We start from the raw sequence: 16660 nt of genomic DNA on the forward strand, positions 1-16660 counted from the left end.
ACACGCATTCGTACAGATATGTGTATAGGTGACTTCCTAGGTGGCACAAATGATGGAATAAGAAATATTCCTTTATTTATTCTCTATCAAGTGTTCTGTCTACTGATGATAGCTTGTGGCGGTTGCAAGATGCAACAGGGAACTGGTCCTTGCGGCCAAAATTAAAAAAAAAAAAGGAAAAGAAAAAAGGGAACTGATTCATATTCGTTACAAGTAGTAAGTTGTTTCGTCTCTTTTCTTTTTTGATGTAATAGCTAATATAAATAAAGTTTTAATAATAAAGATAACCCTATCATCCCCGCCAAAAAGGGAATCTTAGAAAATGTTTAAGAATCTTGATTTTGTTAGAAACCGTACTCGAATTTTTAACTTGAATTCTTTTTTTTTCTTTAATAAAGATTAGATCAAATTCAATCATTATCAAGTCTACTTAAAAGTAATTTTTCCAAAGACATTTTTTATATTTACACAAACTCAAATTTAAGATCTTGTATTTAAATAATCATAACTTCTTCTCCTAGAAATTAATGTTTACTATTTTTTTTTTTTTGGTGTTGATAAGCCAAAACTTTGTTGCTGAAACACATCTCGAGAATTTCAGTTTGATAATCTTGGAAAACTTTTTTTTTTAACCAATAATCCCATTATTACAAACAGAAAAAAAAGGAACAGCAACAGAAAGTCACAAGCCAAAAAGGCAAAGACCTTTAAAAGACAACGGACAAAACGAGAAAAAAGACAGCAAGTCAACCAATTCCTCCTGTGTCACGATTCATCACAGGATGCTGAAATGAAGTCTGGGAATGATCAGAATCCTTGAGAATAAGACTGATGAGAGGGGGTGGTGGACAGAAAACCCATCTATTTGCATTCACTTTCTTTAAAGAGGATGCTGCCAACCAGTCAGCAGCAGAATTGTCATCTCCTTTTATAAACGACAAGGAGAGAAAATGCAAGGACTCCGTTATAGCCAAATAAATCTTTTAGCAACCCATCATGACAAGCCCACGGACAATATGAAATGTCTCTATGAACCAGGACTCTAAAGAGATCGAGACAATCCATCTCAATAACAAGAAGGCTAATTGTACTGATGATCTTAGAAAACTTAAATTGAAGTGTTTTATGTTGAAAATTGTCCCCTTTTCTACTTACATTCGGGCGAAACTTCTTTTTTCAAAAAATAATAAAATAAAATAAGAGGCGAAACATTGTTGAAGCCTCTAAATAATGACTCTAGTAATACAGTTTGGTATTAGGATGGTGTCAACGGTGAACATTGAAATCAATACCTGACTCTAACTTTCATTTGATACAGACATCATGTCTATAAATGACCCGTGTAATCCAAATTGATCTCAAATCGGTTGGGTGATCACCAAGACACATGACGATACTATTGTGCTTCAATATTTTCATCTTCTAAATGCAATATGCAAACCACTCTTCCGGGTCAGCCGATCGTTCACTTTCTTCAATTAACTTTTATTACAATATAACTACATCTCTAATTTTAATTTGCAAACTACCACTGGTAATAAATTATATTAAAATAATTGCCCTCAACTGTGTTCCAACAATTCAAAAATTTGACTAAACAACACCCGCTTCAATCCTATATTCCTATTATAAAACCTTTAACTATTGTCCTTGAAAAATTAATCACAATCATAACTCCATAACAAAAGCATTAAACCTCTTATTCTCAGCTTAAATAATAACCTTTCATTAGAGACATTTGAAATTAGCCAAAAAAATTAAATCTCCATAATTTTCAGACTTGTACTAGAAATTCACTGCAAATCACTCTAAACATGGCGTGCATGAATTGTGACCAAGCGCTAAATCTATTCCTAAACTTTCCCCATCAGACCTGGATGAGGACCTTTTTCACGGATGAGAATGAATGAATTAATAATGATTGGCGAAGCCAATTGATGCGATCCAACGTTGATATTCCAGTTCATTCAACACACCCAAAGTGGGCGACAGAGTTCCATCACATGCTCTACAACATGCGCAACCTTTTCATTATTCATCGACAAAAACTAAAAAGGGAGCTTCTTTTCCAACCATACTCTTCTATAGAACGTTCTGAGGCTACTGCTATCATTGAATGATTGCCCCATTTGGTACAGATAAAAATTTTTATAGAAGTGGAAGTGGAATTGGAAGTTAGGGTTAAGGTAAAAATGAATTTAAAAATATGTTTAGTACGCTCATAAAAGTGAGATAATAATTTTATTTAATAAATATATTTATATTTTGGAGACAAAAATATACCCCAATTTAAAAAAAAAAAAAAAGAGAAGTTTCCATCCTCGTCCCCATCTTCCCAACCACCTTTGCATCAGGCATGAACGTCATCGAAAATATTCAACACCCAGTAAACCGAGCAAACATGAACTTCCACTTTCAAGCAAGAACCAGATTTCAGGAAAAAAAGAAAGGGGTCGAGGGGAAGCGGCTTGCAAATCCCCTTCCTCGCTGTAAACCATTGGCCACCGCCAAACCCCTTCCTTGCTGTGAATCACCATCCGGATGAACAACAGACGGAACAAAGTTTAAATAATTTATGAAACCAAATCTAAAAACCAGATTTGAAAATCAAATCTATGGAGAGAGAGATAAGGGACCAGATCTATGGCATGGCTATGGAGAGAGATGAGGAACCAGATCTGAATCCACGGAAGAACCACCATCGTGAACCACTGTAGAAGAAGAAAAATTCATGAAATCAAATCTAAAAACCAAATTTAGTGTCGTCATACATCGCCATCAATCTGGAGTGTGTCGTCGACCATGGTCCTCCATCTTCACCATCATCCTTTGTTTTAGGAGAGAAGGTGCTAGGGCAAAATGGTCAGATAAGAAATTTCAGAGAAGTAGTTCTTTGGGTCTGGGTGTGGAACCCAGTTTCATCAAATTTGATGGAACCCAGTTCTCTGAGAAGCCACTTCAAGTGTACCAGAAACACCAAATTTTGAATTCAACTTCCACTTCTCACCCTCCAATTCCCTACTGCCAAACATACCATATGTGCTGTGCTGCCCACTCGTTCCATTGCTCCGCTTCAGTGAAGTGGTTATGGTGATGTATCCTCAAACATGATTTCAACATTTCACATTTCATACAATGAAATTGATGAAGTTATCTATGCTCGTATGAACAAGTCAGATTTTTGGATGAAACTTGTCATGGACTCAACGGACATGCAAGGATCCAAAGAGTGGACGGACATCTCCTGGCATGTTTGACATGCAAAAATTGTATTCGAGACGTGATATGAAAAAACTGTTTTAAACTTCAATTGATGATTGACCACCGTGAATGAAAGCAAAGTCAACTGAAACAGGATGAACATGAACACCCCACAAAATTCCCAGATGGCAGAACTAGATGTCTTCATTTTGTGCAGCAGACTACCATGTTAAATATGCAAGGTTAAGGTATAGGGCTTAGGGTTTAGGGTTGTGATCCTAATCAAGAATGAACTCGAACAGGACCAAAAGAATAGTCCTAGAGTCAATCAAATTTAGCACCGGTCATTCAGAGTGGCACAGAATAGCACCAGTAAAAGGAGGCTTGTACAACTCATTGAAACCCTCAAAGGGTTTGGCAGAGCATTTCTAATTACCCAAAGCCTCATGCTACACAACCTAAGCATCTGAATCATCATAAGCTTCTAAAGACATCTATTAAATTGAGAAAACTCAAATGTAGACAATCAAGAACCAAAAGAAAAAAGAACTAGAAAACTGGAACTGTCATTAGCCTTTCTGCCTCTGGGTACCTTACCTTACCTAAACGTATAGGGTAACATACCCACTAGAATAATAGCTGATTCCGAAAATACAGAAAACCTATCTCTGAGATACCAAACCAAACTGTCAAATAATGCCAGACAAACTAGCTGACACATGCATAATAATGATCCACAAAGACCAATACCATCAGTTAATACACAATTTGACACAGGTCATAAGAAGGTGGGAGACTTGACAACTGCTGCAACATAGAGGACGACAAGACTGACAGTCAGACACCATAATTGAGCAATGCTGGATGACAACTCTGGACCTTCTCAACCAAACATGTCCTAGTACTCACTGGAACAGTAAATAATTGCAAATTAAAGAAATGCAGTGGGGACAAAAAAATTAAATAGGAAGTTATAATTTGTAAAGAATCCAAATGAAGAACAGAAAATGTGAAAATTTTCCAATAAATCCACCTAATTAATAATTTTGCATCAGCTTGACATTTTATGAGGTTCAACATGCACACAAAGGTCTGCATGAGCAATAATAATTGCAAACAATGCAGGATAGCTATACAAAGGTAATGTTCTATACTACAACAGACCTGATCATCTTGGTCTGATGCCGGTGAAGGAGATTTCTTAGGCTCAGCTGGTTTATCAGCACCACAATTCTGTCTATTGCACTTGGTTCTGAATGGGTAGTTTATGTTGTTACATTTTTCACATGTCCAACTCCCCTCAGGCATCTTTTGCTCTACATGACAAGAAGGCACAAAAAAAAAAATGCAATCATTAACTGATGATTGGTATCAGATAATAACATACATGGCAACAGACTAGGGATACTTACTAGAATTTTTGTCTGATTTAGAAACCTGCAACACAATATTCTTGTCAAAATGTATAGATTAAAAAGCACTCAATCGCAGATATTTGCAATGTAACATCAATATTGCATTACAAGTCAATATCAACCAATACTTTAGTGACATGTTAGTGACAACCATCGTTATTAGTGGTAATCAATCTGCACAAAAACAAGGAAGAGGAAGCAAACCTGTGATCCAGGCTTTGGTGTGTTGCACTTTCTCATGTTGCATACTGTTCTGAATGAGAAATTGATATTGCCACATTTTGGACACGTCCAGTCATTGTCACGAGTGGCATCTAAACATTGCAGGTTGAAAAATGATAAGCCAAGAAATTTTCATTACAATCAAGCATACAAAGTTAACACAACAAATCCGCACCTTTTTTCTGAGACTTGTCATCAGGGAAAAACCCTGGCCTGGGGCCCTGCTCATAAAAATATTAATTAATTATTAATTTCAATCTTGAAAAAATCCTTTAAAATCTCAAATTTTGATAAGTTCAAGCTCCTGCAGCTAATAAATGGAATATAACGAACTTCTAACACCAGAAAAAGAACTGCTTCATTAGTACCTACAAGTTAAAAGCAACTTCACAAGGCTATTGAAACTTGCAAGAACATGCAAGTTCAACGAAATCAATATATAAATGAAAAATTTGTGATGTGAAATCACCAAGAAACAATAAAATGCAAGGACAATATCAGCAGGTGACAAGTCCCATGGGAAAACTCAGGCCACATCAACCCACTAGTGGGGGCATGCCACCACAAAACAATTTTCAGCAAAAGGGTACTGATATTCAAAGCTATAAATGAATAGGATCTTATAGTTCATACCATAGTTCCAGGTCCCATTGGCAAACCCAGGCCATACCTATCCACCAGGGGAGGCATGCCATACATCCCACCTACAAAATATTCTCAGCAAATAGGTATATTATCATCAAGAAGAACCTCTCAACATTCAACAAGAGACAACAGTATACAAACGTCAAATATAACAGTTAATAACTAATTGAATCAATCACAAATACAAGAGGCAGGCATATCCAATTTCTCCTTGCCACTCATCCCCATTCTCTCCTTTCATAAATCTAACATGTCAGCTGGATATCAAGCATCAGTTATCTCATTTGTTCTTCTTGAAAGAAGGGGGCATTTATTTGAACAAGGTGATTAAGGAAAACAAAACATACCATTTCCCAGCATGGATCCACTCGAGTATGGTACTGGTCCAGATAAATGAAGTGGTCTGTAAGGACTCCCAGCAGAAAGACGACTTCCATAATTGTAGTGATATGCTGATCCTCCAGAAAATGGAACATCATATGGAGGAATAGATGAACCATTAAATAAAGAAGACCCATATGGTGGAACGCCAAGATACATTGAAGAGGGAGCACCAGAACCGACATAAGGAGTGGAGGATGTATAACCCTGGGGAGCTTGTAGAGGCTTGGCAGCAGATTTCTGATAAGGAATTGAAAAACATCTACTATGTTGATGATAGGATAGTTTTAAGAGAAAGAAACGTATTATGAAAATTTATAAATTATGCCAGAGCCCAGCTAAATGGAACTGAGCATAAACATTTAAGCATACATCTAGGACCGTAACACCCAAAGAGCCAAAAAAACAAAAGGTTCCACGACAAGGCCACTAATTATAGTTTTTGGGCAAGTCACTGAAATTCTTCATCATTTCCAAACGCAAACCCTCAAGAGAAAATCAGGACATTACAAATCAGAACTCACCGAATTATGATCTGCTGGCCTGGGTTGAGTGCAATTACGCATATTACATGTTGTTCTGAAAGAGAAATTTACATTGCCACAGCTAGGGCATGTCCAATCATCTTCCCTACGACTACCTGCAAGCACAGTAAGATTACAGAAGAGCATCAAAGTGAGATGTAGGAATCATATGTCATGGCAGGCGATTGCAGTATCCTCAGAGATCTAGATTTGGAGAAGATCCCAACTTTAGAAACCGAGTGTGCATGATGATCGGGAGGCGAATGTGCCATTCTGTGTATGCATGGATTACAGTATGCCTTCTCATATTGCGGGGTAATTTCAGATAATGATATGGGAAGAGAGGAAGAAAAAGTAGAAATAGAAATTTTAAGAATCCATACGCATCAGGAAAAAGAAAAGGAGGTTAACAACAGCAAATAAAAACTAATGCGATACATCACGAACCATCAGTACGGGCACGCTTGGCCGCCGAAGAGTTTCGGTTATCAACCTGCAGACACGAGCGAACGAAAGAGAAAAAAAATATCAGGAAATCGTGGAGTCCACAGAGCCTTACATTCTGACAAATTCTTGGGGCACGATCAAGCCTCAACCAAACTAGTCTACACATCACAACTCAGCTTTCCTCTTAATCAAACTATTAGCAAAAATTGAGAAATAAAACCCTAACAGCCCGCTAATTCAAAAATAGATGGAACGAATCAGGAGGTTTTGATAGGTTCGAAGTAACCCTAGAAACACGAGAAATTGAAATCCGGCACAATAAAACAGGATAAGTGACGGAATGTAAGGGCGATGGCATTCACCTGAGACATGACGACGACCTATGGCGGAGTTAAATCGAAGAGATCTCGGCCGGCGATGGAAAAGCCAATATGTTGCTTTGCCCAGCTGCGCACACAAAAGCAGCTCACGAGACTTGCGGTAAGTTCCAGGGCTTTTGTTCGATCTCCCCAGTCTATGTTCGAACGTGTGTACTGCGACGCACGCCGTTTACTTACTGTAGATGAATTGTACTTGTCGTTGAGGATCTATTCGACGACCCATGGCCTTTTCTTTTTTTCAAAATACATTTTTAAAAATAGTTCGGATTTTAATTATTATTATTACTTAATATTAATATTTATAAAGGGCTGCTTGTTTCCGCCTATTTTATTAAAAAATAATTATTTATTTAAAAAATTATTTTTAAAATTTTTATCATATTTATTTAAACTTTTAAAAATATTAAAATAAAAAACATATTTTTAACTATTTTAAAGTAAAGTAATTTTTAAAAATAATTTGATGTGGTAGTTAAGTAATAATATTTTAAAAATGTGAGATATAGTACAAAAAAATTTAAAATGAATAAATAATAAGTTATTTTAATAAAAAATAAATAAAAAATATAATAAAATTTAAAAATAACTAACTAATAATTATTTTTTTATCAACTAAAATAATGTCTATCATGTCTAATTTATCTGCGAGCTCTTTAAAATTAGATAGGATAATTTCTTGATTAAAATGCATGTTGTTTGATCTTGAGTAAGTTATTGATAATAAAGGCTTTTTTTACCAATATGAGATAAATAAGAAACAAAATTACCTAGATGCCACACCATAAGAAATATTTATTCAAATACTATATCAAAAATTGTTGGAACAAAAAGAGCGTTTAGATTTGTGAACAACTCATTCATGCAAAGAATAATTTTATAGTCAGAAAATCTGACATTTATTACTTTATAAAAAGTGAAATAGTTCACTTAATGAATGAGTGAAATATAAGTAAAATATTTACTATGAAGATGTGACTCATCCCTATAAGAATCTCCTTACATGCTTTTCCTTCCCTATTTTCATTATATGGTGGCTACTTATTTATTCAATCACTAATTAAAAATAAAAATGTAGGAAAATAAAAATCTTAAAATTTTAGTCAATTTCATTACATGCTACTCTTATCATCATCCCTTTTTAATTCACTCACTCTCACTCAATTTGGATCATTCACATTTTTATTTGATAATCCTACACTATTTTCAACTAGATACAACACTTATATTTTTTAACTTGGTAGACCATCAAATAAAGCATATTCTACTTGTCAACAATCAATTTTCTTAATTGAATCATCTTAGTTTAATTTAAATACGTTGACTATACAAATAAATAAAACATTTGAATCTCAAAAAGAGGAGAACATTTAACAACAACATGAAATATATGCTTCAATTAAGTAAGAGTGGGTGAGTTAAAAATAAATAATGATGTGAGTGGCATGTAATGAGATTGGGTAAAATTTTGAGACTTTTATTCTCTTATATTTTCATTTTTAAGTGGTGATTGGAAAAACAAGCCAGCACCATATAATGAAAATAGGGAAAGGAAAGCATTTCAAGAGATTCTGGTAGGAAAAGCCACATCTTCACAGTGAATATTATGTCTTATCACTAAAAAAAGTTGAATTCAATTACTAAGTGAACAATTTCACTTTTCATAAAAAATAAAAAAAATTAAATATCAGATTTTCTAACTACAAAATTGTTTTTTTTTGTAAACAAGTTGTTTACAAATGTAAACTCATCTCCTGTCTAAATAATTTTTAATGTAGTATTTGGGTAAATATTTTTGAATGGTGTAGCATTTAGATAATTTTATTTGCTGCCTTCAACATATTGGTCAAAAAGCCCTTAATACAAATAACGCTTGCCTCAACATTCTTATTTATAAAGCAACTATCCAAACTTGTTTACGCTATTAAATATGTATATACACCTCATTACGAGGAGAGCTGTCAACCATTGCCATGCGGTCACAACAGAGCTTAATTTTAGGACCCCATGAACCATTTATATTTAAATCCATCAACAATCAATGAAACCAGGGGCGGAGCACTCTGCACCCCCACAAAAAAAGAAAAAAGAAAAAAAAAACCTTCTACCCTTACCTTGTAATATGTACCTCACTTCTCTCATCCCATTCTCAAATTTTCTCATGGCTTACAAATATTTTCTAAGTAACTCCTCCCAATCGAAATAAATCTCTATATTATATACTCCTGTCGTTAAAAAATATAAAATATTTTTAATCTTTCGAGATATAATTATTACTTTTTTTAAAAGTGTCCCAATTAATAATAATTTTATATTTATTATAAGGTGTTTAATAAAGTTGAATATGAAAAAATAGGGTTAGTTAAAAAATAGATAATTACTTTATTGGAATAAAATTCGGTTAAAAATACTTTAGATTTTTTAATTGAAGGAGTACATCTTTATAATCATATCATTATTAAATACTCTATATAAGTATCTTAATAATGATAATCAAAATTTTATTACATAATTTTTTTCAAAATAAATAATAAATAAAGTAAGGGTATAATTAAAAAACAATTATTAAAACAATACAATGTCATTTTTTGGCCCAAATAAGGCTTTTAAAAAATATTTTATATTGTGGTTTAAAGGGAGTACAATACTCCCTTCACCCTTTATTAAAGAGGACATCATCATGTCTTGTTCAAGTTAATTATAAAAAGCTATTAAAATTATGGTGGCAAAAATGGATCATCATTTGATATTCAAATTGGGTATCTTAAATTTTTCTAAAAAAATTACTCCTTCTTTTAAAAAATGCAAGACATTTTTTAAGAAGTTGGATATTAAAAAATATAAAATATTTTTAGTCTTTTAAAATGTAATCATTACTTTTTTTCAAAAATGCCCTTATTAATAGTGATTTTATATTTATTATAGAATGTTTAATAGAGATAAATATGAAAAAATAGGGTTAGTTTAAAAATGGATAACTACTTTAGTGGGGGTGATATTCGATTAAAAATGCTTTACATTTTTTAACGAAGGGAGTATGTAATTATACATGATTTGTTATCTAATATTTTTTTAACTCATAAAATTAATTTTTTAAATCTTAAAAAGTTTAAATTAACAATTTTGTTATCTAAAAGTTAGCTCCCTAAATAGTTAGGCTAGTTCCACCACTGAATGAAACCACATCATTCACAAATTACCTTGAGCCATAGTTATGAATTCAGATTTTGCATTGTTTTTGCTCTCTCTATTAAAAAATATAAAATACATTTTGAAAGGCTAAGTGTTTAAAAATATTAATTTTTTAAAGTGCAATCAATATACTTTTTTTCTAAAAATGTGCATAATAAGTGTAAATATGGAAATGTGGTATTAGTTTTAAAATAATTAACTCTTTTATAGGGGTCCAAAATTTGACTAAAAATATCTTTATTTTTTAATGAAGGGGGTATATCTCGTATCTTCCTTTTAACTCATTATTTCTTATATACCCTCATGCAAATTATTGATATTTATCATTTGTTAATCTTGCTCAGTCAGCATTGTTAAATGTCTTTGTCAAGAAGATTTAAGAGAGAAGAATATTGATGAAAACCTTTCATTAAACAATAACAAAGCTTATAAAACATCATAACATTCCTTCACTTAAAGGATTACAAATTAAATCAACCCTTAATTTAGATAATGAACAAACCCTAAACAATGAGACTAATCATAAGTTAAGGACTGCGGTAACCTCCCTACGATATAATCCAGAGCGGCCCCTTTTTATATAATTTAGGTCACCAACCCCCCACTTTGAGTAGAAGAACTCTTCTTAATGACCCTTTTAGATATTTTAAAATAATATAGACAACTTCTAATTGTCTCCTTTAATGAGTACATGTGTCATCTAACCACACTAATTGAAAACGTAGTGTATGATCTTGTTTGGATAAAATCAGTATTTTGATATTTTTCTCTGTTAATTGATATTTTTTTGCACTATTAATATTTCCCAACTTCTATGAGAGCATCACTAGGTTTGGAACTCATTATTCAAGTCTTGTTGGCAGATCTAAAGGATATTTTCTATGTGACACAGATTTTTTCTATTATGACAATTTAAGATTGAACATCACATTTATTGAATCTTTATTGACACACATATGCTCAACAAAGATTTAAGAAAAAGACCAACCATTTAATCCGCATTAACAACTAGAACATGATATCTCCTACAATATGATCTCAAAGGAATCTCATTGTTTGCATGTGCGTGCGCGCGCGCAATTATACATGCTAAGGTGGTGTTTGGGTACCACTTTGAGTATCCCAAAAGTTCTTTTAGCAAATTAACTTCCACTAAACTGGTGTTTGGAATTTGGATATAGAAAACTTTTTCTTTTGTTTTTTTTTTTTGTTTTGGGAAAGCTCATCAGTCACAATGAAAACGTTAGTATAGAAAACGCAAGTGGAAGTTGTTTTTGCCATTTTGAAATTGACAAATAAACTTTTAGCATGCCGCTAAATGCGGACCAAGTTCCAAAAGATTTTACTTCCAAATTTATTTAGAATACTCTTTTAACTGAATCTATGCATACATGTTTGGGAATCAGCCCTAGAAAATGAATGGCGCTGGGAAAATTGGGTACAAAAATTTCAAATTTGCAAAAACAATCTTCCAAGACTGAGGTTCAAGATTTGAGGAGCGAAACTCAAGTTTAACAAAAATAGCCGAGCGACCATTTAATGAAAACCAGGTTTGGGTCTCCCAAACAAGCATCCAAACATATCATAAAAAATCAAGAAAAGTGCTTAAAATTATATCAAGATACATGGCAATTTTTTTAAACTATGTGTTGTCTCTAGGAATGTCTAGAGCTCTAATGTTCTCCAATATTTGAAAACAACATTTGAAAACAGTGTAAGTAATGTTGCCCCTACCATGCATTGACAAATATTAACTTGACCGTTGGTTAGATTACTAAAGAGAACCAAAAATAAATAAATAAATACTTTATAAAAAATTAATATTAATTAAGTTTCATAAATTACAATAAATATCAATAGATAAATGTTATTTTATTCTTAAAAAGATCAAAATATCATTTTAATCCACCAGTTTAACGGGGTACTAGGTGATTAAAAGATCACCTTACTAGCAACTACACTAATAAATAACTAAAAATATTATGATTTTTAATAATATCTTATTAAAATATTAATTTTTATATATATAATAATTTAAATAATAATATTGTTATTGTTATTTACAAATCTTCACACACAATTTACAAGTTAACTTTTGATATTTACAATTTCACTGTAAATTACAATTTGACTTGTGTATTCGTAATTTAAAAGTGAATGCAATTTCTTGCAAATAATAATAGTTAAGTTGTTAAAAAGTATTAAGTGTTAAATTTTAAAAGAAAAATTATAATTCTTTTTAAAAAATATGTAAAAATAATAATATTCAAACTATTAATAAATACTATCCAACAATCAAGGGCCAAGTAGAACGAGGATAAGCATAAACACGGAACAACCCTAATATTAAAGGAAAATTGCCCAAAAAACCCTCATTAGCAAATTTATTGCTCTAAGGTACCAGGAATCTATGGAAGGGCAAAATCCTTCTGTGTCAATATTTGAGAACGGCAAATGACTTAAATTCTCTTGATGAAATAAAGCAAAACAAAAAGAAATAACCAAGGTCCTTCGGAATCAATATTTAGGAATCTTAAGAGATCAAGGTCCTTCAATATCAGTATTTGGGAACATTAAATTTCTTCATAGAAGAAAATATGCCCGAATGGAAGATATTTGCATATTGTGAAAGATGTATGGGACTCAAGAATCTATGCTATCAAGTGATCGAGTTTTGCGCCTGATAGGAAAATATTGCATATCACATAAAAAAATTGCATTTCGTAGAAGATTTTTTGCACTCAATGAAATATATAACATCACGATAGTATTTTGCATTAACGATAGCTTCCTTGTATATATGAAAGAAATCCACATATGCAGAAGAGTATTATATATGACAGAAGAATGTTTTTCATGAAATGATTGTGCATATATATTTGAATATATCTTCAATTTTCACGATAACTTTTATGAATATTTGAATATTCTTCAAGTCTTTATGAAAATGTAATTAGATATTTTGAAATTTTCTCTTTTTTCACAATAACTAATATGTGTCCCATACAATACATGGATGTAAAATGATAAGTCATGATTTAAATAAATAATAAAATATAAGTTAAATTATAAACTTGCATTATTATTAAATAAAACTAACTTTTAAATTAAAGTAATTGATGTTTTCAATAGTAATAATGCGTTAAATATAATAATGATTTAAAAATTCCCCTATAACTTCCCCACATAATGAATTCAAAAGGAAAAAACAAATTTATAAAATATATTTAAATTAAAATTTTATTATTAAAATCTAAAATTGTGAATAAGAAGTTGAGAAATTATGACAACAGATAGGATTGTGATAGAGAAGATTTAAGAAGAAAAGTAGCTACAAATAGTTTATAAATTATTTTGTTATTATTTTTAGGTATAAGAAGAATATGGTTATGATATAGAGAAGATTGCTGAATTATAAATTTTTTATAATTGTTGAATTATGAAATTTGGAGAGAATATTACTCATCACAATTTTCTATTTTTTACTTCCTCTATTAAAAAATATAAAATATTTTTAATTAAATTTCACTCCCAATAAAGCAGTTACCTACTTTTAAACTAACCTTTTTTTCATATTTACCCTTATTAAATACCATACAATAAATATAAAGTTATTCACTAATATAGATACTTTTGAAAAAGAGGCAATGATTATACTTCAAAAGACTCTAAAAATGTCTTGTATTTTTAGCATCCAACTCCTCACAAAATGCCTTACATTTTTAATGGAGAGAGTATATTGCTAGTTAAATTAAAATTTAAGAAAAGGCTATATGATTAAATATAGATATAAAATTATGTTTAATGAAAATGGTATCACACAAAAATAATTATATTGAAAACAAAACAATTACTGTTACTAATAAATGTAAAAAAATGCATACCTGAGGCAGAAAAATTATAAGTTTATAACACTTCTATGTTACATCACGTTCATAAATTAAACTTCATATATATATACTTAAAAAATTCTAAAAAGTTTTAAATTTTTGTCAAAATACACAAGGTTAAAGCAATTATTCAGGTGGGGTTACCAAAACATGGGCACGTTAATTCATTATTTAGTATTCTTCCTAACACTTTTAGAATTAATAGAATTAATCTAGAAAAGCACATTTTTCACCTTTCTATTGTGTTTCTGAAACAAAACATTAACTATGCTTGCTGCATCATTATTAATATTTTTGAATATTTAAAAGAGAGTATCAAAAATCACTTTATTTGCATTAATCACACATACACACGCATACATATTATAGAATAAATGAGATTTTCATCTGTATATATGGGCTACTTAATAATCACATATAAGATAATCCCATAGTCAATAATACGTCATAATGCATCCATGAGTTTCCAAAGTTTGATATCTATACAAATAGATATCAACATTGTTCTAGGTTGAAACCATGTTTTTCCTACCTTTATTCGTATCTCCTTGGGCTATTCTTGGTAAACACATGGGGAGATAATACCTAGCAATCTAAAAGTAACTCTAAAACCTTCTCAGCATGCATATTCAACATCAACAAATGGAATACAATTATTTTATACATTAAGGATTCACAAAAGAAAGTAGTGGCTTTTAAGATAATTAAGATAACTAATAACAACATGCTCATAAGATAGATTTTAAGTAAAAGACAAAGAAGTATGAGATAATTAAGAAATTATAAATTTATTAAAATGTATATACAGAAATAGAAATATGGAAGGAGAAAACTGCAAGCACGTTTGATTCATTGTAATTTATAACGAGACAAAGTGATACAAAAAATTAGGATAGCAAAGATCATGGGAGAGGAAGTTAAAATCATGGAAGTTATAATTATGAGAATATAGATAAATAAGGAAGATAATGAGAGTAATTTGGGTAATTTTTTTAAAAGAAAATAATGGGAGGTGTTATTTCTAATAGTTTCAAAAATAAGGGATTAGTCATTCTTTTAAAAGTCAATATCAATTTTTGAAATTAACAATAGTATGGATAGCTTAGAATTGCATAATTTTAAAATTTACAAATCTGTAGATAGAAATGCTGCGTGCGGTTGTGTGTGTGTGTATATATATATATATGATAGGAGAAGAAGTTAAGATCATGGAATTTACAATAATGAGGATAGAGATCAAAAAAGAAGATAATGGAAGTGACTTGGGTAGTTCTTTTCTTAAGCAAATAATGGGAGGTGGCTCTTGATTTAAGAATAGACCAAGTGGTAGTCAAACAACTATTGGAAAATTAAATGATTTAATTCTAAAAACGTTTTGGCTTTATGCTTCTAAAGTCCTACCTTGACAATATTATCAAGAACAAAGAGAAGATGAGCAACTTTCCGCTTGTAATGACTTGTGATTTCTATAGTTGCTTTATTGCTTTGAACTTCACAGAGTGGTTGAAATTCTTCTAGTTGATCCCCCTACCAAAATGACATGATCATTTATTGAGATGACTTGTTTAAAAAAGTGGCAACCTTGAATGGAACATGGAGCTAAACTCTATTGTTGACAAATATTTCAACTTATTGAAAGTTACATTCCACCTCCAAAGTCCAAACATATGTTGTAGGTATTAGAAAATAGAAAGGAGTTAATTTTTGAAAAAACATAGAACCGAGGACTGAAGTTAAGATAGAATATTGCATATTGTAAAAAAAAAAAAAAAACAGTAAGGAAGTAAGGAACCAACTAATTGCTCACCTCTTGCACAAAACATTTGAGAAGTTCACATTCTGCAATACCTTCACCGGTTTGTGGCAACGGCAAATCAACTATCCCACCCCGTAGGAAGGTCTGCCACAACTTTAGTGGAAGAGCAGTGTGTCTTCATGTATGAAATATTGAACTATAAAGTGTAAAGATTTACACGTGAGTTTTTTTTTTTTTTTACAATTTTCCCACACAAAAAAAAAGAAGAGGAAGGAAGGAATATTTCACACCAATCATAACAATTTTAAAAAAAAAGGCCATGAACACAATTTGAGATAGTGACTTCATGGAAGAGCAACTTTGAATTAAATATAAGAAAATGGGGAGTAGTTTTTGATAGTTTAAGAAGATAATGGGAGGTGATTTTTGACAATTTTAGAGATAATTATTTTTAAATTAGAAATTAGAAATTAGAAATAAGTAAATGGGATGTTAGGATAATGGAGAGATGTGGTGGTGAGGTAGTTTTATTTATATTTTAAATGATGAATAATAAAATAAAAACATCAAGGACACATGGTGGCATCATTAGAATTAAGCTCACAGTATT

The 16660-nt window shown here is 31.3% G+C and overlaps 1 protein-coding gene across 1 annotated transcript; it reads right to left on the reverse strand.

Moving 5' to 3' along the window:
• Nucleotides 1-3680: 3680 nt before the first annotated feature.
• LOC129309065 (ranBP2-type zinc finger protein At1g67325) lies at nucleotides 3681-7352 on the reverse strand. The gene is made up of 10 exons (XM_054950411.1): nucleotides 7198-7352; nucleotides 6836-6881; nucleotides 6389-6504; nucleotides 5831-6104; nucleotides 5472-5542; nucleotides 5014-5059; nucleotides 4821-4930; nucleotides 4614-4638; nucleotides 4366-4517; nucleotides 3681-4109 (listed from the first exon to the last, which is right to left on the reverse strand). The coding sequence occupies exons 1-10, from the start codon at nucleotides 7204-7206 to the stop codon at nucleotides 4107-4109; spliced, it is 852 nt and encodes a 283-aa protein (XP_054806386.1). The 5' UTR covers nucleotides 7207-7352; the 3' UTR covers nucleotides 3681-4106.
• Nucleotides 7353-16660: the final 9308 nt, after the last annotated feature.

Source organism: Prosopis cineraria, unplaced genomic scaffold (assembly GCF_029017545.1).
Source record: "Prosopis cineraria cultivar Desert tree isolate PC_DT_omini unplaced genomic scaffold, ASM2901754v1 PC4, whole genome shotgun sequence".
NCBI classification, from domain to species: Eukaryota; Viridiplantae; Streptophyta; class Magnoliopsida; order Fabales; family Fabaceae; genus Prosopis; species Prosopis cineraria.